General features: G+C 41.4%; 1 protein-coding gene across 5 annotated transcripts in view; it reads right to left on the reverse strand.

Annotated features, from left to right (window-relative positions):
• Window positions 1-23,917, reverse strand: part of Pld5 (phospholipase D family member 5) — a 365,640-nt gene that overhangs the window by 103,836 nt on the left and 237,887 nt on the right. For all 5 annotated transcript variants that reach the window (XM_087194269.1, XM_004853520.3, XM_087194270.1 and 2 more), the window contains one exon: window positions 21,991-22,102. In XM_087194269.1, coding sequence (XP_087050395.1) covers window positions 21,991-22,102 — 112 coding nt within the window. The remainder of the gene's footprint in view (window positions 1-21,990; window positions 22,103-23,917) is intronic.

Below are 23,917 nucleotides of genomic sequence, written 5' to 3' on the forward strand. Positions count from 1 at the left end.
TTTTCTCATGTGCTTGTTGTGTTGCTTTCTTAACGTTCAAATCTCTAACTGTGAGTAGAAATGTTTTTTCTTTAGCTCTGCCAGTTTTTGGTTTTCATAGTTTGGACTGTTTCTGGCTCCACAAAAAATACAGTTATAACTTCCTGTTCTATTAATTTTCAGATTATCATGAAATCACTATCTTTATCTCTGCTAATTCTTCCTGTATGAAAGACTTCTGTTAATAGTATAGCTATAACAATTTTCTTTTGGCTAATATAGCATGAAAGAAATTATCATTCCTATCTTTATTGTCAAACCTGCTGTGGCCTGATATTTTGTCTTTTAGTTGGAGAATTTAGATAATTTACATTTAGTATAATTGCTAATATATTTGGGTTTAAAATATCATCTTGCATTTTTTTTTTCCACTAAGTTTATTGGTACATTTTAGGTATAAAATACAGTTACATTCATCATTGGGATCTTGTACCTTTACATAACGTATCTTGGTTCTTAAATTTTTTCCCCGTTCCCCTGCCCTCCCTTCACCCCCTCCACCCTTCCCTATTTACAAAGATTTTGTTTCCATTTTTTTCCTTTTCTCATATTTTTTCTTTTCCCTTTCCTTTTCCCTACCCCTCCCATTTCCTGTACTCCTTTAGACCTTTTCTTCCTATTACACAGTATCAATTATACATTTTTTAAATTATAATATCAAGATTTAGAGGACATTACCACAGATTTTACAGAATTTAAAAGGATATAGAAAGCATATTACAAAAGTCTTTTTTGAAATTGACAACTTCTAAGAAGTACCTTGGAAGACAAATTAATGAAACTGGAAGAAATATGAAATTTGAATAGCACCTATTAAAGTATATTCCTAACTTGAAAACCTACCTATATGACAACAGACTCATATACATTTTAACTGATGAATTATATCAAACATTTAAAGCAGAAAAAAGAACACGTCTCCCCTCATTTTAGGAAATCAACATTGTGCTAATACTAAAACTGGATAAAGATAATAGAAAAGTATGAACATAAGTAAAAATTTGTTTAACAAAAGAAACTATGAGAAGTCAGAGCAGGCAGAATGTAAGTGGTTTTATTATAGGGATGGCAGTTTTGGTTCAGCATTGGAAGATCCACCCTCATAAGTCATTTTTACAGAGGAAAGGAAAAAGCCATATGATCCTATCAGCTGGAGAAAAAGTATTGGACTAAATTCTACAGCTGTTCATGGCAAAAGGTATAAGGAGACTAGAAGTAGAACAGAAACTTCTCAACAGATAAAAGACAGGTACTCTATACTTCCAGCAAAAACACATATGAATGGAAAAGATACAATGCTTTCTCCCTAAGGTGGGGAACAAGGGCAGATATACCTACTCTTCATCTGTCCATTAAACTTTGAAACATGGGCCCAAACCAAAATAGTCTGGCAATAAAGATAAACAAATAGCACAGGATTGTCAAGGTCAAAGTAAAATCTTTATATGTAGATGAAATGATCATCTACAGAGAAAATACTGAGAAATCTCTAGGAGCCCCTAGAACTTGTAATTGATTTTAGCAGGATTAGAAAACACAAGGTATATAAATATTCAGGTCTATGTATACTTGCTATAAATGAATTGGATATTGAAATTTAAAAGTTATGTAGTAGTAGAAAGGAACTGGAAAGTAAAAAGAAAAATAAAAACAGTGTTGGAAGACATTTATTACCTAATTTTAAGACTTCTTCTAAAGCTACAGTAATCAAGGCAGTGTTGGTATAAGGAAAGACACATAGATCATTGGAATAAAACAGAATCTAGAAATAGAACCACACATACATGGTCCACTGAGTTCTGAAAGATTAACATTAACATTTTATAGAACATAAACTCAATTCAAGAGCAGAGGATAAGATAGTGTTTTCAGCAAGTGGCACTAGAATACCTGGTATCCATATATAAAAAATTAACCTCAACCTTTTATTTCCATACATAAAAATAACTTGAAAGGATCTATGAACCTAAATATGAAAGACTAAAACTATAAAACTTTAAGAAGAAATTATAAGGGAAAATGTTTATGAATTTAGGGTAGGCAAGAATTTCCTAGGATATAAAAAACATGAGGTATAAAAAAAAATGATAAATGAGATTCCATCAAAATTTAGAACTTTAAATGACATCGTTAAGAAAATGAAAAGTAGTCCTTAAAAAGACCATATTTCCAATGCATATAACCTATGACCAGAATATATAAAGAACTCTTACAGCTCATTAATAGACAACCCAATTAAAAACCAGACACAAGAAGATGATAAATAGCTAGTACAGCACAAGGAAAGGTGTGCAACACTAGAATCAGAAATATACTAATCAGTACAAGAAGAAGATTGAATTATACACTCATTAGGGAGATGAAGTTAAAAGTTTTACAAGAACAAATGTCAGCTTAGGTATGAACCAGTTAGAACTTTTAATACTGCTAATGTGAATGTAAAATGATAAAACCATTTTGGAAAACAATATAGAAATTTTTTATTACTGTTAAGAACCAGCAGTTCTTAAGTTTTTACTTAAGAGAAAGGAAAACAGATGTTCAAAATAGATTTGTACATACAGGTTGACTGTCCCTTATCTGAAATTCTTGGGACCAGAAGTGTTTCAGATTTTGAAATCCACTTGATCTGCAATGAGGATAGCTACTCCTGCTTTTTTGGGGGGGGGAGGGGGTTCCTGTCACATGGAGTATTGTTTTCCACCCTTTAACTTTCTGTCTATGAGTTTCTTTTCAAATTAAGGGTGTTTCTTGAATGCAGCATACTGTTGGATCTTGCTTCTTGACCCATTCTCCCAGCTTATTTCTTTTGATTGGTGAATTGAGACCATTAACATTGATAGTTGTAACTGGTATGTATTGACTTATCATTGTCATGACTTTTTCTTTTTGTTGGATTCTCCCCATTTGTGTTTAATTTGTCATGCCCGATGGATTCATTCTGCTGTGCTTCCTGGGGTTGTGATCCTCGTTGACTTTTCCTAGGATATTGTCTAAAATTCTTTGGAGTGCTGGTTTGGTATTCATGAAGTTCCTAAGGTGCTCTTTGTCATGAAAGTATCTTATTTCTCCATCCATTTCGAAAGATAGTTTTTTAGGGTACATCAATCTGGGTTGGAGGCTGTTTTCCTTTAGGGCTTGAAATATGTCATTCCAAGCTCTTCCTGCCTTGAGGGTTTGCATTGAGAAGTCTGCTGTGATTCTGATGGGCTTTCCTTTGTTTCCTTTGATTTGTTTCTTTCCTCTAACTGCTTGTAGAATTTTGTTCTTCTATTGGGTTTCTGGAATCTTAACAATTATATGCCTATATGTAGATTTTTTTTTTTTTTAATTCATGGCTATTTGGAGTCCTATATGCCTCACTTATCTGTATGTCAAGTTCTTTTTCCCTATTTGGGAAGTTTTCTTTTTTTTTGGTACTGGGTATCAAACTCGGGTCGTTGCGCTTGTGCAGGAAGAGGTGAAACCGCTGAGCGAAATCCCAGGCCAAAAATGGAGAAGGTTTTTTTTTTTTGGTTACCAGGGGATCAAACTCAGGTCCTTGCGTTTGCACAGCAGGCAGTGAAACCACTGAGCTAAATCCCCGGCCCTTTGGGAAGTTTTCTACCATCACTTCTGTGAACAGTTTTTTTATGTCATCTGCACTCTCTCCTGTTTCTTCATTGACTCCAATCAGTCTTATGTTATTCTTTGCATCATCTAGCAGCTGATGGACTGATTTCTCATGGTCCCTTACTATTTTAATGCAATTTTTCTTTTCCTGGTCACTAATTGCAATCTTATCTTTTATCTCTGAAATTCTGTCCTCATATTGGGTCATTCTGTTGCATAAACTTTCAATGGAGTTTTTAATCTCCTGGAAATCTGTTTGTAATCTGTTTTATGGATTCTATTCATTTCCTATGTTGGGATTCCATCATGTTCAACTTCTCTATTTTTTTTATCTGTGTCCTCTCTAGATTTATTAATCATGTCTTGCACTATGGGCACAATCTTTGCTGTTATCTGAGAAATTATTTCTGATTTCATTTTTTCCAGATCCTCTTTTGTTGCCAGTTCAGGGAATTCAGGTGGTTGAGTTGTTCCATCCTGTTTCCCTTTAGGGTTGCTGTAGGTGATTTGGAAGTCTGGTTTTGAGGCTTGTCTTTACATGTCTTCTCATTTCAACAGATGCAGCCTGCTGTGTCTTTGTTGAGGCAACTTTTTGCTCACCCAGTAGTCTTCAATTCTCAGCAAGCCACAGAGCTGCCTTTTCTTTGCTGCTCACCAGTACACTAATTCCTGGGTTCAGAATGGTGGCCTTCTGGATCCCTGAGCTCACCTGTTGTCTAAGGTGGGCTTCTGCCTGGGGCCTGTGCACATTTGGGATGGTATCTAGGTGTGCCACTTGCTAGGGCCCCTATGTAGCTGTTGTCTGGGAGGGCCTTTGGCTGGGGGCTGTGCATCCCAGTTCCTGTTGTGTGAGCAAGCTTCCGGCTAGGTTCTCGTGCACTTACTGATGGTATTGGGGCAGACCTCTGGCTGTTGCTTGTGTGCCTGTGCAGCTCTTTTCCAGGCTGGCCCTTGGCTTTGTCTGGTGCCCCCCAGCCTCTGGGGTTGGGGCAGAGCCCTTGCTGGGGTCTGCTTGCATCCATGCTGCTCTGGTCCACACCACTGCTCTCTCAACTAAGGTCGTCTGGTGGTGCCTTTATTGCAGAGATTTTCTTCACTTTTCCAGTGGGCTTTAATTTTCATCAAGGGGCCTCAGAGAGGCCCTCTTTCTGTTGTTCACTTCTACTCTATCTTCTCAAGGTCAGAACAATGTCCTTTATGACCCCTGCAACTCTCAGGTGTGGATCTAGGTAATGGCTTGGCACAGCTTGGGGGATGGTGTGCTGGCGCCCTTGTGGCTCACCTCCTCAGTGCTATATGGAGCAGTGGTACAGAGGTCCGAGAGGCTCACCTCGGTGCTCTGGGGTGGTGCTATCTTGTAATTGTTTTTTAATTTATCTAATCTATTTTTTTTAGTGGTTATCATGAACTTCATAACTGTTTCCTTGAGTTACTACCTTAAATTAGTACTTCTATCCCATCCTGGACAGTACAAAGAGCTGACACATTCCAACTTCACTTATTCCCTTATGCTTTTTGTGCTATTTTTTGCATGTGTTTTAACTCTGTATATATTTTAATCTCAGAAGACATTACACTATTGTGTTGTATGGTCAGTATGCACTTACACATATTCCCCCTTTCTACTGTTTTTCACTCCGCCCTTCCTTACTTTGCTGACACAGAGGATCATTTTCCTTGCCCTCACACCTGCACAGATTCCCATCTTCCTTCTCTCTTTGGCAGCCCATTCCCACGTTATCCTAGACTTTGTTATTACCAGTAACTGTAGACTTGAAATGCTGATTTTAACGTTCTTAGTTTCTGACCTCCATTTCCTCCTCCAGCTCACTGGCTTTTGGATCTCACTTTGACTTCATCAACATTTTAAAATCACTGTCCTTACCATCCTTTCACTCTCATTTCTTAAAAAAATTATTTGCAATATTTTGTGGTGCTGAGTTCAGTGTAACAACCACAATTCACCTTTGCAACAGATGATACCTGCAAGACTCTGGGAATGGTGGGATGTTTTTGTTTGTTAGTTTTTAACCCAGTCACCTTTACAAAAGGCCAGCAAACTCAATCAGACTTGGTCTGTTATCCATAAAAAACTATCAATTTTTTATTATGGTAGTAGGTGTTTACCATTTTCATTTAAAATATCACATTTTATGGAAGTATGCTAAAAAAAGTTTGACTTTCACAATGTTAAACCAATTCTTTTTTATTATCCTCCCAGACATTTCTTTTTAAAATTGACACATAATAAATATACACATTTATGGTGTACATGTAATAATTACACACATTGTACAATGCATAATGATCAAACTAGGATAACTAGTATATCTATCTCCTTAGCATTTATCATTTCTTTGTATCCCACAATTCTTCATCAAGCTTATATTTCATGCTTATTCTCTCTCTGTAACATTCTCCTGGCAAAATATGATATTTTGATGAATCTAACCTTTTGCCTTCTCTATACTTTCACAGTTAAAGATTACTAAAGAAACTTTGTAATTATGGTGACTCATTCCAATTTAAAATTATCATCTGAAATCTCTAGTTAACACTGACACTGCTATACAGTACCTTTAGTTTCTCTAATCAGTTTGGTTTCTATTCTGCCCATAGCCACCTTTCCATTTTTTGTTTCACTTCATAGCAGATCTGGAATGTGTTACCTGTACTCCTCTCTGCTCCTTCACCCGACCATTCACTTTTCAGCGGATCTCAGTGTGACTCATGCTGCTCCTCCTCAGCTCAACAAAGAACTCTGCTGCCAAAGCCAGTGGATCCATCTCTGTTTTGACCTGACTACTTCTCAGTAAGGTTCTCTTTCCCCTTGACTTGTTCCTTCACTCATTCCTCCTTCCCAGTCTCATTTTCTAGTGTCTCCATTCCTACAAAACCCCTGAAAGCCTGGAAACTCCTTGGGGTTGATCCTAGGTTTTGTTCTGTACCTATTCTCACTCCTGTGAGAGTCATACCCAGAACTGTGACTTCCCAAACCATATCTAAAGCCTGACCTGTTTGAGTTGTAGACTCATAGAAGTCAGACCTAAAGTAAGGTCTTTGGTGGATATATAATCAGCGTAAACCAGAGCTCATAATACCCAAAACACAGCTCTTTATTTTCCCCAAATGCCAAGCTCATTTCTCTGCTTAGATTTCTCACCACAGTAAATGATGGCATCTTCTATTCAGTTGTTCATAGCAAACCCTGGGGACCATCTTCAATTGGTCTCTTTCCCTCTGCCCCATTTCACAGCTAATGTGCTATTAAGTTGTAAGTCCTATCTCCAAAATATATTTTGAATATGTTTATTTCCTTCTGTATTCACAAGTCCAAGCCACCTTTATTTTTACATGGGGCACCCCAACAGCTGGCTCCCCCACCTCAACTCCACTCTACTACTTTCTCAACACACAGCCAAGACAGTCCTCAAAAAATCCAATTCAGATCAAGCCATTTCCATCTGGTCCATTGTAAGAGCCCAGTAAAATATTTGTTAAATGAATGAGTGAAGGAACTGATGAATGAACAAGGAGTTTGCTGAAGGTTCTAAAGCTAGAACTGTAAACGGAGCTGTGTTATTTCCTCAGACTATGCAGCCTCACCCAGGACTCAGGATGTTGCTCTTATTTAGTTCAACTGTGAACTGAGTGCCAACAACTGTGCTTTGCCCAATTTCAAAACAGACATTATAAAATAATTATGCAGACATAGCAGGGACATACACACATTTCTTCAATTTTCAGCACAATTTGAAGGGTGCTAGGCAGAAGAGGGTAGATGTTTTTGTCATTTTTTAAGGCCTTTACTAAACAAATAATTTTCAAAACTCAGTAATAATGGGCAAAATCACATGTCTGGGGTAATCTGCCAAGAAGCAGCACAAAAGATATCTTTGGTCATTTACTAATCATTGGGCCTTAGACACATAATTTTGCCTTTCGGTGTCTAAGCCTCCTTATCTGTAACAAAATAACAAAATCTATGAATATAATAATATATAAAGGATATAATAGCATCCATTAGAGATGGCTGAAGATTAAGAATACAGGTGAAGTTTGTAGAATAATGCTTGTTAGTTGCAAACGTCATTATTAACTACAGTTATATTGCTAGTGCACTGAAGCTACTTTTTATTTATTTTCTTAGTGAATCTTTTGATAAATAAAAGAACTTCTGGTAAATCACATTACTGCCCCCTAACTAGGAGACGGCACAGCAAGCTGACTGCTGTTCTTTCCTGGTGGTCACAGGTGATTTTCACCATTAGAGAGTTCGGGTCTCAACTCTTTCTCTCTGGAGCCCCTTAAAAGCTGGTTTTATCCTCCTTCACCCCAGCACAGAATCAACATAAATGTGACAGAAAAGGCTTCCCAGGCGATTCTATCTGAGTCATTAAACAGTGGGAAACTGGAAAGGAGGCGCGTGTGGTGCTGCCGAGACAGCTTGCTGTGCCTGGAGTGCGGGGGGGGGGGGGTTGGGCTTGGGTGGGAAAAGCACAAACAAGGTGGGGTTGGACTGCTGCTGTGGAGACACAGGCTCCACGCTGAGAAGAGCCTACAGCTGAACCTGAGAGCAAATGAGTGCATAATCCAAGAAGAGAAGGTTCTTATCAGAGCAGCCCACTCAGTTTAGAAAATCACTTTTGGCTGGAAATTCAAATCAGTAATATTTGTTGAACACCGATAGCATTATGTACATAGCAGGGAGTTCGATGCATTCCACCAACAGCACCTTCTCTCCAAGTTACCGTGGAAAGGAAGACGGGAGAGGGGCCCGGGTAACTTCTCTTAGGTCTTCTACGGATGGCAGTTTCTCTGACGCCCGCAGAATGCACAGTTGAGGTGCACGTGTCGGAGCTCCAGGGGCTTCCTCCTCTGCCGTGGCACTGTGGGCAGCAGTGATGAGCAGCCCCGGCAGGGTTCCTGGGAAGGTTCTGCTTTTTAATCAGAGCACTGCGGTATCGTATCTATCCAAATCGCAGGTGCTTCCTGGAATGTAAGACTAATCTGTAAGTTCTTCGAAACCGTCTTTTTGAGCAGTAGCCGGTATTCACCTATTCCTTGGGGTGATGCAATTTAGGAAGCATTGGACCACCTCTTCTCTGTTCCTTAAGACTCTGAGGTTTTCTGCACCTTTTTCAAGCCTCACAACAAATTCAGAATGAATGTTTCCCAGTTAATGAAATATACCCGATATGGTACAAATAATGATATCAGCCTGTCACAGGGCAGGGAATTAGAGAAAACGCCTACCCCAGTCATTCTTTATGATAGTATGGGAAATCCGGAGATCCATTTCATTTGCATCTACCTAACATGTAGTTGTTTTTTGGGTTTTTTTGTTTGTTTTGAGATATGGTTTGGCTGTGTTGCCCAGGCTGGCCTCAAACTCACAGGCTCCCGCCTCCTCCTGCCTCAGCCTCCCACGTATCTGAGATGACAGGCATGTGCCAATGCAGCCACCTCACTTGCAGTTTAATACAATGATGTACCTGGCAGAGGGGCCTCACCAGCAGGCACCGAAGCCGCCTCCATTTCCAAATGAGATGGCAGGAGTGATCCAGGAGGACCTGACCTCTGCTCCTGGGAACTGGAGATGCACATGGGGACAACAAGGAGACAAAATAAACCAGCGTCTGGCTAAGTTGTAGAAAGTGTGATGCAGCTTAGACACAGACAGGAATTCGTACTAGGGAAAAACTCACGGGGTTCTTGAGCCACGGAGCACAGACTCTGCCAAGGACTGGCTCTATGTGAGAGTGGATCCACATCGGTCTCCTGCAGGGCCAGGGCCTCAGAGACAACTGGGGAGGGTGCAACTGTCGACCTCTATTAGGGACTAAGTAAGGTGTTGCTTCCTTTTGGAAAATACACTGCTGAAAATTTCGTGTAGCTCACCGTTGTTCTGAGATGTCAGGGGTCAGGATCACAACTTCTTTGCTTATAAAGTAGTTGGTCAACTGGTGTCTGCTCAGTGTCTATAAACTTCTGAGCCGTTTTAACTGTGAATCCAAGTTTGGAAAGCCAGTGACTCCAGGACAAGTTACTGGGGCAGAAAAAGAATTTATTTGGAAAGCTAGCAAACCAAAGAAGGTGGAGGCTACTGGCCACAAAGACCAGCCTGTTCAGGGGTTGCTTGTGCAAGGCTTATATAGAGCTGTGCGGGCGGAATTTCAGAGAGGGGGGTACCAGGGTAGATTCAAATTCCACACAGCTACAAATCTGGGTGACCTGCTTTGTCGAGGCACAGCTGCTATTGTCTGCAGCTTGCAAGAAGTTCTTTTTGTTGATGCTTTTTGAGTCAGGGTCTTATTATGTAGTTCCGGCTGAACTCATGGCGATCCTCCTGCCTCAGCCTCTGGAGTGCTCAGATCACAGGTGTGCAGTACCACATTTGGCAACAAGAGGTTTTGGGGTCTATAAATCTAAAGAATGAGTCACTCATGAGAAAGTCTCGCTCTTCACTTCTTTTTAATTCTTTTACCCAGGAATAGTTGATTCTGCAGTCGATTATTAGATTCAATAATCTAATCATCTTTTCCCTAGAGAATGGGAGGATGGTGGGAAGCTGCTTTCCTTGGAGGACAGAGGTAGGAGGTGTGGATATAGAGAGCAGTAACTTCCCTGCAGGACAGGGTCTAGGAACATTCCCTGGAGAGCAGTTTGCTTTCGTCAGAGGTGTCATCTGAGGCAAGGCTGGTGGGAGACTAATGATGTGCTGCTCAGCTATGCGACTTCGTGGCTTCCAAAAGTGGTGATTTTTTTTTTTTTTTTGGTAAGTCAACTAAGAGCAAGTGAAGCTGGTTTATTTAGGTTTCTCCTTGGTAATACTATGACTAGTTCTACAAAGGGATTTGTTTTTCTCAAGTGTGATCTCAGAAACAACCAATCAGAAAAGAAAGTCCCAGGTGAGTTTGCAGATCAGACTAAGAAGAATGCCAAACTCAGAAATTTAAATGGAACCCAGGACCATAGTGAACCCATACGCCCTCCAACACGTTACTGAGTTATTTATACGCATAAACACAATCACCACTGTGTGGCCAGAGGGGGCGGGGAGAGGACAGTTAGTGGATATCCAAGTGTGGCTGGATTCTAGGCATATTTATAATACGGCAGGGTAACTATGGGTGACAACAGTTAATGGAATATTTCATAAGAGCTAATAGAGATTTTGAATGTTCCCAACTCAAGAAAAGCAATATACGTCTGAGGTGATGAATATACATATTGCCTCGATCTGATCTCATACTGTATACATGTATTGAAAGCCCATACTGTACCCCATAAATACATACAATTACTATGTGTCACATTTTAAAAATGTAATAAAAATAATGAGGGAAGAATTTAAAAAATCTAGGTCACAAGAAAGTCCATTCAGCTTATAAACAAATTTTGTCAATACTGATTATTCTGGGGAACCTCAAAAATTATTACCATCACCATGCTGTTGTTTTCCAGTGACATATAAAACAGTCCTGTGGTTCAAAACTGAACCCACTAAAACACTGACTTGTGTGAATTAGGGAAAAGAAAACAAAGAAGCCTTTCAGAGAAGGTTAATTTAAAAATAAGTATAATCTGCATTCAAGGAAAAGTAAGATGAGAATCAAGGTGCTCCAGAAGCTCTGTCCATCTCACCTTTCCCAATCCTCCCTCAGGCAGGGCCCTGGGACAGTCACTGAAGGGAACATAGCCACCCCGGCTTCATTTCACAGGTTGGCTTTGCTTTGTGCATAACTGGACTCATTCTCAGCTCCTTTTTGGACTGCAGCAGCCTTTCATCAGGGGCCTGCCTGTCTGGAACAACAGGGGCTCTGGGGTGGGCCAGGGCCCAAAGCTGAAGTCAGGCCTCCTGGGCAGCTCAGACCCACCGGAAGCCTGCCAGGATGAGTTAGGCCCTATCTCTGTGCTCCTCCTCTTCCGAGGCAAGTGAAAGATTTAGTCTGCAGTGGTAGTTTTAACTCATTCTCATCCAATATCCATGTGTTGGCGTTTTCAGCTGCGAAGCCCTTTGGGATGCAAAGGAGGGGATTTTCCTGGCAGAGCGGGTAGATGGAGAGTTGTTCTGTGGGTCACTGTCTCAAGTACAGAGTTACTGAGCAAGGACATCTGGGCTGGCACCGAGGGCTCAGGGTCTCACCACGCAGACCCTGCTGTGGGCTTGCATCTTAAGGCTGCATTTATGGAGTGAACTAACTTTCCCTTCTCATTTCTTTCTCCTTTGTTCTTTCCTTCTGAGCATTCCCACCTTTATAAAAGGAGCTCGATTTTTTTGTGTGTGTGCCAGGAAAGGTACTGTTTTAAATACTTAAATGGAGTGTATGAGAACAACCTATGCAATAGCTACTATTATTAGCCCACTGTAGAAATCAGAAGATTGAAGTTTTTGAGAAGTTAAATAACTCACAGAAGTCACACAAGTGGCAAGGCCAGGGACATATTCCCAACCTGGAATCTGAGCTTTTGGCCTATATGGAAAAGATACCATGCACACACACACACACACAAACACTACACATACACATATGCATGTGCAAGTGCATGCACACACACATGCACACATACATGTACATATGTGAACAGACAATAGAACAAAACCAGCTGCAATCTTGTCACCAAAAGGCAACCCCTATTAACATTTGGGAGCAGACCTTTTCACTTAGATAAAATTAGATTATGCTGGAACAAAGATGGACTAATACAGTGGCTCTGCTTTTGGAGACTCTTGTTTTTCACTAAGCAATAGCCTAGCTACGCTCTCTCTCAGTGTGCTTTCCGGAGGATGACTGAACCTCTACATCATGTGGCTGTTCCACTGCGTACTTAGGGGCTGTGATGTCATACACATCCTGGCACACAGTCTTTGTGTGCTCCTGTGGCAATCTGAGGGTGAAAGTCCTGGGAGTAAGGGATTGGTCGCCCCCAAGTGGGTCCTGTCTCCACTGAGGTCAGGACCACCAATGCACACAGCCCGCCCAACTCCCAGCACCTCTGGTCTTGCTGCCTCTTTTCAGGATGGCACAGCTGTTATTTAAGGAATATTGAACTACTGTTGTCTTTGTCACATATAAGTTTATAGTTATGGTTTGGGTCTGAAATGTCCTCAAAACCTTATGTGTTGAAGGCTTAGTTCCCAACGAAACAGTATTCGTAGGTGGGGCCTCTGGGAGGTAACTCGATCATGAGCCCTACAGTCTCATCCCTAGATGAATCTACGGAGGGATTCATGGCTTCATGGGTATTGGGAAGTGGTAAAAACCTAGGAGGTGGCGCCTAGTTGAAGTAGGTCTCTCGAGGCCTGGGCTTGAAGGGCATATTCTGTCCCTGGCCCCTTCCTCTCCCTCTCCAGCTCCCAGCCACCTTGAGGGGAGCAGCTAGGCTCCATCATGCCATGATCTGCCCACCACAGGCCTGAAAGCAAAAGAGCCAGCCCACCATGGACTGAGACCTCTGCAACCCTGAGCCACATCTTTCCTCCTTTTAAGCTATCACAGAGATTTTGTCACAATGACAGAAAACTGACTAATGGTTCTCATACAGTGATTTTATATGTAGTAGTTATTTTCCAATATGGTGGCATTATTGGGAGGTGGAGAGCAAGAGGGGTTCCTAGTTGAAGGAGGTGAACCGCGGGAACATGACTTTAGGCATCTCTCTGGTCCTGGATTCTTTCTCTCTGGCTCTGTCTTTCTGCTTCTTGTCTGCCAGGAGGTGAGCAGCTTTCTTCTGCCATTCCCTTCTGCCATGACGTTTTGCCCATCCACAATGGAGCCAGCCAACCATGGACTCAAACCTCTGAAACCGTGTGCCAAATATATCTTTCCTTCTTTATGTTGTCATTCATATGTGTTTTGTCACAGTGACAAAAAGCTTGCTAGCACATTGGAATGAAGGCTCTTAAAAAGAGGCTTGGTGAAGGGGATCGCTCCTCTCCTTGGTCTTCCCACTTCCTGCCATGAGATGATGCAGCAAGAAAGCCTTCACCAGCTACCAGCACCTTAATCCTGGACTTCCCAGCCTCCCAACTTGAGAAATAAATTTCTGTGCTTTATAAACTTCTCATTCTCACATACTCTGTTATCGCAGCTCAAAACAGGCTAAATGGCTTTAAATTCTCTTAAATTCAAAGAGAGCTAAACAGCCAACTACAAGAGGTAGGCACACATTAGGATTCTTAACTTTTTCTTTTTTTGGTACCAGGGATTGAACACAGGCAGTGACACTACTGAGCTAAATCCTCTGCCCAGGACTCCTAACTTTTTATTGAGAAGGAAACCACTTAGTGCCTGTGCTTGTCTGGGTTAATTTGCTCTATGGATGAATGAGGAGCTTGCCATACCTTGGGAAACCATGCAGGCTACTCTAAGAGCCACAGGATTCCTTACCCATCCTCCAAATGGGCCAATGCCCAAGTGGAAAGGCACATTCAGACTAATTTCCTATCTGCGATCTTCACAGAAGCATATTAAAGGAACGGAAGTTCGAATCAAAGTAGTTTGAGTTGTCAAACCTTCAAATGGCATGTTACTTTCCATTAGGAGAAAGGCACTATGTAAAATCCTATGGAAAACAAGCATTTGTATTAGCTTTCTGTGACTATAGCAAATACCCTAGACAACCAGGTTATAAAGAGAAAGTTTTATTTTGCCTTACAGTTCTGTAGGTTCCAGTCCATAATAGATGGGCCTTTGTGGGGTTTCCAACATTCAAACTATACAGCATTTTATACTTTCAAAATGTTTGTCCATCACTCATCCATTAGTAAAACATTTGAGAACCATTCTAAACTTGAAATATAAGGAAATTTCTTTTTGGTACAGTTCTCTTAGTACAGAGGAAGCTATCCATTTGCCACCTTCTAGGTCTATACAATGTTGGACAAAATTGTTCAACTCTCCCAAGTCTTCCCATTTTAAATTTAACAACATGCCACCTGGCATGGTCAATTTAATAGGAAAATAGAATTCAGTTTTATGAAAATCAAGACTCAATTTGATATCCGGGAGATCTGAGAGGTGCTGTCTATGACACCTCACACAGTGGAAGCTCGAGTTGTTTACTTGTAAAACGCTTCTTTACAGGCTGCACATGCCAGGACCAGATCTTCATCTGGCCGCTCCTTAAGGTCAACGTCCAGAAGTAGAAATGTGGTGAAAGTTCCGAGGGAGGAGAGTCCTGGGGGCTAGAGAGACAAGGGAGGGCCCAGGCCCTGATGAAGCACTTGGAATGTCTTCTCTCATCTACTGTTTGAGTTTCATGGTGTCTTGTTTGTTTCTTTGAGATGGATGCTTGTGAAGTTGCCCAGGCTGGACTCAAATCTGAGCTCAGGTGATCCTCCTGCCTCAGCCTTTGGGGTAGCTGGGACTACAGGTGCATATCATAGTGTTTTTGTTTTTTAATCAATCCTATCTTATACCTATGTTATTATTTACCTAATTATATTTCAATCAAATTAAAACCCACTCCTTAAAAAACCCAGCTTTATGCTATATATTAATGGTGTGTCTGATGTACTAGTTATTTTATCTTAATACATATTAAAATAATATGTTCAAATTTCTAAACATATCCAAGATGAGCTAAAATCAGCTCACACAATCCCCATGGCATAAGGACATCATGTTGGAGCGCACTTTAATGGTGACCACAAGCAACTGAAAAATGTTAAGGAAAAGAATGTATAGGAGAATTTGCTAATTTTTAGGAGCATCCTTATGTGCAAAGAAAAGAACATAGCAAGACTGGAGGAGTTAGGGGTAATGGTTAGGACATCATTTGTGATCATTCAACAGAGAAATGATAAAGGCCTAGGTTAGAGTTGAACTGTTTGGGAGGGGAAAAGGGACCCATTTCCAGAGGTGGTGAGACTGCATGTCTACAAGACTGGAGACTATTTTGCTTCAGAGCTGGAGGGGACGAAAGGAGTCAGGGCAGCTCTAGGTTTCTCTTGGGGGCAAGTGGAAGGGTGGCCATGCTATTGGCTGACATAGACCTTAAAGGAGTAAAAACACTAAGGCATAGAGGATGGAGTGGGTCTTTGATCTTGTAACATTGATTCTGAAGTATTTCATGGATAGCCAAGTGGAAACGTTAAGCTTGTCACTGAATATTTATGTCTGGAGCTCGGGGAAAACAACATGCAGGCTACATGTAGGTGATGACTGAAACAATCGATGTAGAAAGAGTATAAAAAGTAAAGAGAATGGAATGGAAAAGGCAAAGAAAAAGCAGATGAACCTCGCATTTAAGGAAAAGATAGAATATTCAAAATCAGCAGAAGAGAGCGAGAAGCCATGGACAGAGACACAGGAGAGATAACTAGAATGAACAGTATCACGAAAATCCAAGGACTGGACAGTCTGGAGGAGAAGAAAAGTGCAGAATGCAGCTTTCTGAGCTGCAGAGGGATCCTGGGATACGAGGTCTGCAATGTCTCCTAGGAGTTTCACACCAGAAGGCCCCAGTGGTCTAGACAGAGTATTTTCAGTGGAGTCGGGGCAGAAGCAGCTGCTGTTGCTTCATGACTGCACAGGGATGGGGAAGAGAAAATGGAGGCAACAGAGGGTGAAGCCGAACAGGAGAAGATGGGGGAGAGGAGGAGCAGCCAGGAGGATCTAGGACGGATGCTCCTGGGTCTTCTTCTTTCCCCCAGGTGACTGAGTATGTTTATGGATTGAGGGGAGATAGATATTTTTTTTCTTACTGGGGATTGAGCCCAGGGCCTTCGTGCTGAATTAAATCCCCAACCCTTAATTTTTTTTTTCTTTCAGACAGGGTTTCACTAAGTCACCAAGTTGCCCAGGCTGGGCTCAAGTGTGTACTCCCCTGTCCCAGTCTCCCAGAGTGCCAGGATTACAGGTACGGGCCACCACACCCGAGAGAGAGATTTAAAAGGCAGAGTGTACCTTGAGGTAAGAAAGAGGAAATCTGAGTGTGATCCCAGAGAAAGTGTGACTGGCTGCCTCAGGTGGAAGGATCAGCCTTGGAGAGAACCACAGATGGCCTTTGGGGCCGAAGGAGAGGAGCTGGACACGGGGCTGGACAGACAACACGCATGCAGGCATGAAGTACTGTGCTGGACATGTCCTAGTCTGCTGTCCTCTAGGCCGCTTGTTTTTCTTAGTGAGTAAAAGACAGAATCTTAGGAAGAAGGAATGATGCTGGTTAGGAGACTTGGTAGGGTAGCTGTGAGTTACTGGGATGGCTATTGCTGGGGATGAAGGGAGAGGAAGTTATTAGAATGATCAAGCATAAGAATGAGGAAGTTAGTTTTTTAAAGAAGATAAAATACAGTATGGAAAAAAGAGGGCACAGAGATATTAGGGCAGCCTGCTGTTGATGAGAGAAACAGAGCTTGGCATCTGAGCTCACACCAGTTCTTCCAGCACTGATTAAAAAAGCAGGTGCAATTAAGGTGCCCACCTGGAAAACAGGGACTTAGTCACAGAAGTGAGAGCGCTCATTAACTTGTGCACACGATGAGTGTTCTCAGGGTGGCTACACCAAGTGAGGCAGGAACTTCCCAACGCCTGCAAAATAGTCCCCATCAGAACCCGGGTGTGGGAAGGTCTCACAGAACTTAACAGCAAGAAAGCAAGAAACCAGTAGCTAAAAATGGTGGCCACAAGATCCCTAGGAACCTTGGAAGCTTTCAGGAAAAAGTTATTACTTATTCCTTTATTAAGTGTATACCTTTATTCCTCTTTACCTCTTAAAGGACATGCTCTTAAGCACCTCCAAATGGAAATGCACAAAGCCGCCACTAGCTTGAACAGTTTAAACTTCCCTTGCAGAAGTGCGTATCGTTTCCTTGAAAATGCCAAACCTGCCAAGGCTCTTACGTATCATAGATAAAAACAGAACTTCTGGCACGAGATTCTGTGTTTTAAAGCAAACGGATGACTGGCACGACTGTCTTACATGTATCAGATGCACTCTTCTGGAAGTTTAAACACATCAAATTGCAAACGTAACTTGGGGGGCTCCTAGAACAGAGACTGGAAACACAGATGGAGTGGGACCAGTGTGGCCGGCTGGCCGGTTCCCACCATACAGTGGAGACTCAGGAGCGACGGCACAGCCACAAGGGCGGATGAACCAGCTGGCTTCCCCAGGATGCTCTGCAGCACACAACAGAAGCAGGTCTTTCTTTCACTAGGAAATCACAGAGCTAGGCATGTGCTGTAGGCGGAAGTGAATCCAATCTTTACTAAGGTGTGCTGACAATCAGATTCAAAAATAACACCTCTGGCTAAATTATAACAATGGCTACCATGGATGTCATTTACTAGCAGTTTATCACCAGATGCTTTTAATATATTACCTAATTTAATTCCCATAGCCCTTGGGGAGGCTATTCTTATCACCATTTTACTGAAAAGGACACCAGGCTCAGAGAAAGTAACTTGCCTCAGGTTGCATCACATAGCATTGACAGGTCTACAATTACAGCACAAAGCTATAGGACACCTAAGTGCCTGCTTCTAGATGTTACGCTAATTACGCTGCTAAATATCACGAAAGCAGAACATATTCAAAAGCGTGCAGGTTGAGCAGCACCCGCGCTGCTGCTGACTACCGTGGTGTGCTGCAAAGAGAAAGGAGGAGGGTGGAATTCCTTGCAGTGAACTCTGACTGCTGCAGAAGAAGAAGGGCATGTGCCTCAGTGCTCTCTGGCAGGAGCCCAGCCAGCTCTCCCGCTGAGAAGGAGTGGAATGAAGGTGGAGATGGACAGGGGACTGGGCCTTCGTAGTAGCATGGGCACCCTGACCTTTGTCTTTGCCACTGCCAGAGCAGAGTTACTAGAAGGCGGCCACATCAGTCTCTTGCCTGGGGGAGTCCATGCTCTTGATGGCCCTTCACCAGGATGACAGAAGCCCAAGGAAAAGGCTGGGCTCCTTCACCACGGCACTTGAGGCAGGGGAACGAAAGGCGTTGGAATAACATTGCATTAGCCTTCCTGGTTCCTGGGACACAATACATGGCACTAGCTTGGGGATAGCTTGGGTCAAGGTTCCTGGGATTCAGGCTGTGGTCACCTGGCTCCAGGACAGGAACATCATGGTGGAAGGGTGTGGCGGAGCAGGTGGCCAGGAAGCAGAGCAGGGGAACAGTGCCAGAGCACGGACCAGATGTCAAAAAAGTCATGTCCCCATGACCCACCCAGTCACCCCCAGAAATGTCCTTTACTAATCCCCCGGGTGGCTCCCAAGCCAATCAGGTTGACAGTCCACCTTAACTGTCAGAAACACAGTTTACTCCAGGAAAATTACCAACATATACTTCTTAATGCTTACATTAAAATAATATATGTGTGTAGCTTCTTATAGATTTAGACTTCAGAATAATCATAAAGCAGTGAGACCCAAGTATTAAGGAAAAAAAAACCCCAATAAGCATAAAATCTCAAATTATACTCCACTGATTTGGAGTAAATAGTTCAAAAATCATGTTGTAAAATGTTCAAGTTGGAAACTGGAGCAGCTTGTATTAAATTATAAAGTCTGTACAACTCCTATGCTGAAACATACTTTCCTTTTATGTTTTTTCCCTGTTTTCTGTTTTGTTTTGCTTGTTTTTTGAGCTGTAGTCTCACTGTGCTGCCTGGGCTGGTCTTGAACTCTTGGTCTCAAGCGATCCTCCCACCTCAGCCTGTGTTTTTACAATGAGTGAAAAGTTTGTAGACTTATTTCAAATATTAAAGTTATGTTTTACGTGAATAAAATATGGTCACAAGTAAGCATCAATTAACTGTCTGCTGCTGAAGATGCTCATTAGGACCCTGTGGCTATTGATTATTAGGCAACACGGAAGAGGCTCTAATTAGCTCCTTGCCTGCCATGCAGTGCTAGTGAGGGGGAGTCCCAAATGTCATTTTACTCAAATCCCAGACTGAGTCTGAGTCCATCACCCAGCAAATGTATGACTTAGTCACAAGGGGGCACGTGAGAAGACATGGAGGGGGTGGATGGCTGCGCATGTCACAGAGGTGGAGAGGCCACTCCAGGGTGTTTTGTATTGTCTTCACGAACAAAGGGTAACAGAAATGTGACAACATTTCTGATTGCAGATTCTCACTCCTGTAGTCCCAGCTACAGGGAGGCTGAGGCAGGAGGAATGCATGACCTTAGGAGTTTGGTACTAGCGCGGGCAACATGGCAAGACTTGTCTCTTCACAAACGAAAACCAGCCAATCAAACAAACAAAAGAAATGAGACAATATTGTTCAAAAGATAGAAAAACCTAGAACTTTTATTTTAACTTTGAAGATCTACAATCTTATCATCTATATCTATGTATCATCTGTATCTATCTTTACCTACTTACCACCTATATGTATGTATCATCTATATCTTATATTTTTATGCCTACTTTTATCCATGTATGTCATCTGTATTTATCATCTATATTTTTCTATCATCTGTATTTATCTTCATCTATCTACTTATCATCTATCATCTCTACTTGTTTTATCTATATACCTACTTTTCATCTATGCATCTATTTCTAGTTTATCTTTCTACTTGTCTGTCTATCTATCTACATATCTATCTATCTATTTATCTATCTATCTACCTACCTACCTACCTACCTATCTGTCAATTCCAAATCTGACACATGAATGCTTTGGCCAAACCAAACCTCATGAAATAGTTCTCTACCAATTCCTTAAACATGCCATAAAGTGGATCTGTGCAGCACACACTCAGCTCTAGGTTTAATCACTGGTGGGCTTATGTGCAGAAAAGAAGGGTGGGGAGGAAGACGCATGTTTGAGTCTAACAAATGAACGAACACTTGTGAGACTGAGCTAAGCTCCTGAGCCTCTGAGCACTGTAGCATCAGAAGGAGGCACAGCGTGGAGGTTCAGCATGCAGATCCCCAGCCCCAGCTCCTGGATGACTTTGATTCTGCGGCTGTGCAACTGGACTGAGCTCCGGAAAAAAAGGGAGAGCTCTGTGCAGCCGAGTGACTACAGTTAGTAACAATGTTTATGTTCCTGAAGATTGCTAAGTAGATTTTGAATGTTCTCTCTACACACAAAAAGATAAATATATGGAATAATGCATGTTTCTTTGGGTCAATTTAGGCATTCCAGAATGAACACATAGTTCAAAACATGTTATACATGACAAATACATACATACATATATATATATGTATATATTTACATTTATTTTCAATGAAAAGAAATATGTAAAAAAATTTGAAAAATACCAAACAGCACCTAGTGAGAGTTTAAGCCACCAGTGAGAGGTGAGCTCACTACCTCTTGGCACACAAGGTCAGAAGGACGAATCATCTGACCTTTTCACGCCATGTTACAGCTACTGCTTCCTTCCATTCGGGTTGCAATTTTATCATGCTGCACACCTAAGCATACGGTTTCTGATATCCTCTCTGCCTACTCCAAACATTCTTCTCCAGCATCATTCAGGTTTTGATTTCCTTTAGAAATTACACGTAAAACTAATTTGCATAATCCCTTCCTATTTCAGGTAATACAACTTTTTTGTTTATTTATTTATTTACTTCCTTTGGACAGGAACACTTCCCATTAATGAATGCACTAGCTATCAAAGGTTCTGTTAAAGACATCTTCATGGTTTTTAAGCTAATACAGTATAACCTGAATTCTCTGAATTTCCATTCACATCAAGTATGATTACTGCTCTACTGAGAAGCAGTTTTAAGAGGTTTGGTTTACAGTTTACCTCTCTATCAGGAATGGTCAGTTTTAATTTAATTTAACTTATTAAAGTTCAGGGTTTCTAAACTGAATTTTCTATAGAATACTGGTTGAAAAGACTAGATTATTATTACTATTGTTATTATTTTTTTTTTTTTGGTACCGAGGATTGAACTCAGGACCTTGCACTTGTGAGGCAGGTGGCGGCACCACTGAGCTAAATCCCTGGCCCAAGGCTAGATTATTTTAAAGAACAAGGAGGATGAAGAGAATTTTCATTTGATGGGCAAGAGAAAAACAAAATCCATTGTTTGTTCTAATGAGAAGTTGTTCTTCTTTCGAATCACATCACTGAAGTGTTCAGAGAAAAAAAAGATTCTTCTTTCTAAATAATTATCATTTAATGACAAGTAGATTCTTTGGCATTTTAGTTTTTGAAAAAATCCCAGTAGTATCAGTTAATTAGTTCCTTCCTGAATCTAGCTATTTTTCAAAGGAGAAATAAGAAGTGTACTAAATCACATGTACTTATTATGAAGAAATCATGTTATTTAATTATATAAATTATATATTATTTAAAAATCTCAAGGTTTTTAAACAGAAAAGCCAGTGGCAGAGTAGCATATCAACCTTGGTCTTACCCTTTAATTTCAAGGCTTCTAATACCTTTGAATCGGCTGTCACATCACTCACTAGCTTGATTTCAATATTTTGTGATGTCAGTTGGAGCAACTTTTCAAAAAGACGTTGACCCTGGAAGAAAATATTCAAAGACAAAGAAAGTCAGAAAACAATTTAGCAAATCAATGCAATAATAGATTCAGGGCTATAATGCAAATCTACCCTTCTTTTACTTTTTAAATCTGTAGTTATTTACACATAAAGAGGCAGTAGAAAACACTGAAGAGTTTCAGAAAGAACTAGATTCAGCTGGTTTTCCAAGTTACGTATTATGTTTCTTTTGTTTTTCTGGTACCAGGGATCAAACTCAGGACCTTGTGCTTGTCAGGCAGGAGCGGTACTGCTGAGCTACACTACACCCCCAGCCCTACAAGTTATGTTTCTTAACCTCACTAACCTCAAGTTTTTTCTCTCCAAAATGTAGATGATGATAATATTTATTTTAAAAGGTTTTATGAGATTAAAACTTAGTTACAAATATCTTTTAAGTGTCAGCTATTATGGGGGAATTATGGTTAATAATCAGTGATTTACCAGAATTCATTCTCATTTAAAAGTTGTTTTACTGAATTCAACTAATATTCTGGCTAAAAATAACTGAAATAACAAAATAAAAATGGAGGTTTTTCTTATAAAATTTCACAAGCTTATAAATTTTATAATAAATCTCAATCTCGAGGAGACTGGCAATAATGGTAGGTCCGCACACATTACCTTACCTCCGGGAAGGGATTGCAATATTACCCCACTTAATTTCCTGTCTGTGTTTTTATCGAGTCTCTCTCCTCATCATAAAAGGGAAATGGTCTTCCTTTATTGACTTTTTTTTTTTTTTTTTTGCTATTGCACCATAAACACAAATACCTTCAAGGACCAGATAGGTAATGGTTGGGTCTTAATGGCTCCCAGGTGGCAAAATCTTAACTTACTTTGATAAAAATGGGTTGCTGATAATGGTTATTTATGAAGGATTAGTTGACTAGGAAGACAGAATGGACAAAATGCAGATGTGACCAGTGAGTCCTGCAAGTCAGCCTTAGGAAGGAGAAGAGCCAAAGATTAGAGCCTAAAGCTTTGGATATCAGGAGGAGCAGCCCCCTGGGCCGAAGTCCGTGTACCTGGGGTGTTGGAGGACAGAGCTGGAGCTGAACCCTATGCCATGCATCCTGTTGACAGAAACTAAGACTGCCCAAAGTGGGGCTCATCACAGGCAACTAAATTACTCCGCATCCCAGAGCCAGGAGGCAGCCTCACCCCAAACCAGGTACCCCTGCGTGAGCGCACCTGGCAGTTAGACACACCTTCTCCAAGAAGGTGAAAGAGGCAGGAGTGGGGAGGGGAAAGGAGAAGACAGAGAGGCACACAGAGAGACAGAAAAAGGACAGAGAAGGACAAGGCTTTGGTGATTTCAGGGTCAGAGTGAGTTTCACAGTGATTAGGCAGAGGTGAGGGATTGAGCAGGGAGAGCCTCGGCTCCTGCTCCACTTTGGGGCTCCATGGCTCTTCAGGGTCCCCACCAACGCGGCCCCTTTGGTTAGCTCTGGTCTTCTCCCAGGAGTCCCCTCACTCCTGGCACTCACTGCTCAGGCTGAAGTCTGCACAGCCCAGACAATTCACATTTATAGGAGTTGTATTCCTCCCATTCACACAGACTCTGTTATGTCCGGGGTGACTGTGGGCCAGCATTCTTCAACAAAGCCACTTAGTTTTGCTCCTATGTGCTGATTGCTTACACCAAGAAATCTTTACAAATGTAATCGTAATGGTGGCAGAACTCCTGTACGGAGGCTTGAGGTGAAAGCTCTATTAAATCTCCCGTCTTCAGTCTGTCATTTTGGCTCCCACATTCAGAATGTAATAACGTCCAGAGGTATGAGATACCTGCTC

Source organism: Heterocephalus glaber, unplaced genomic scaffold, assembly GCF_053883595.1.
Source record: "Heterocephalus glaber isolate CG9 unplaced genomic scaffold, H.glaber_assembly_v1.0 deba00001600, whole genome shotgun sequence".
NCBI classification, from domain to species: domain Eukaryota; kingdom Metazoa; phylum Chordata; class Mammalia; order Rodentia; family Bathyergidae; genus Heterocephalus; species Heterocephalus glaber.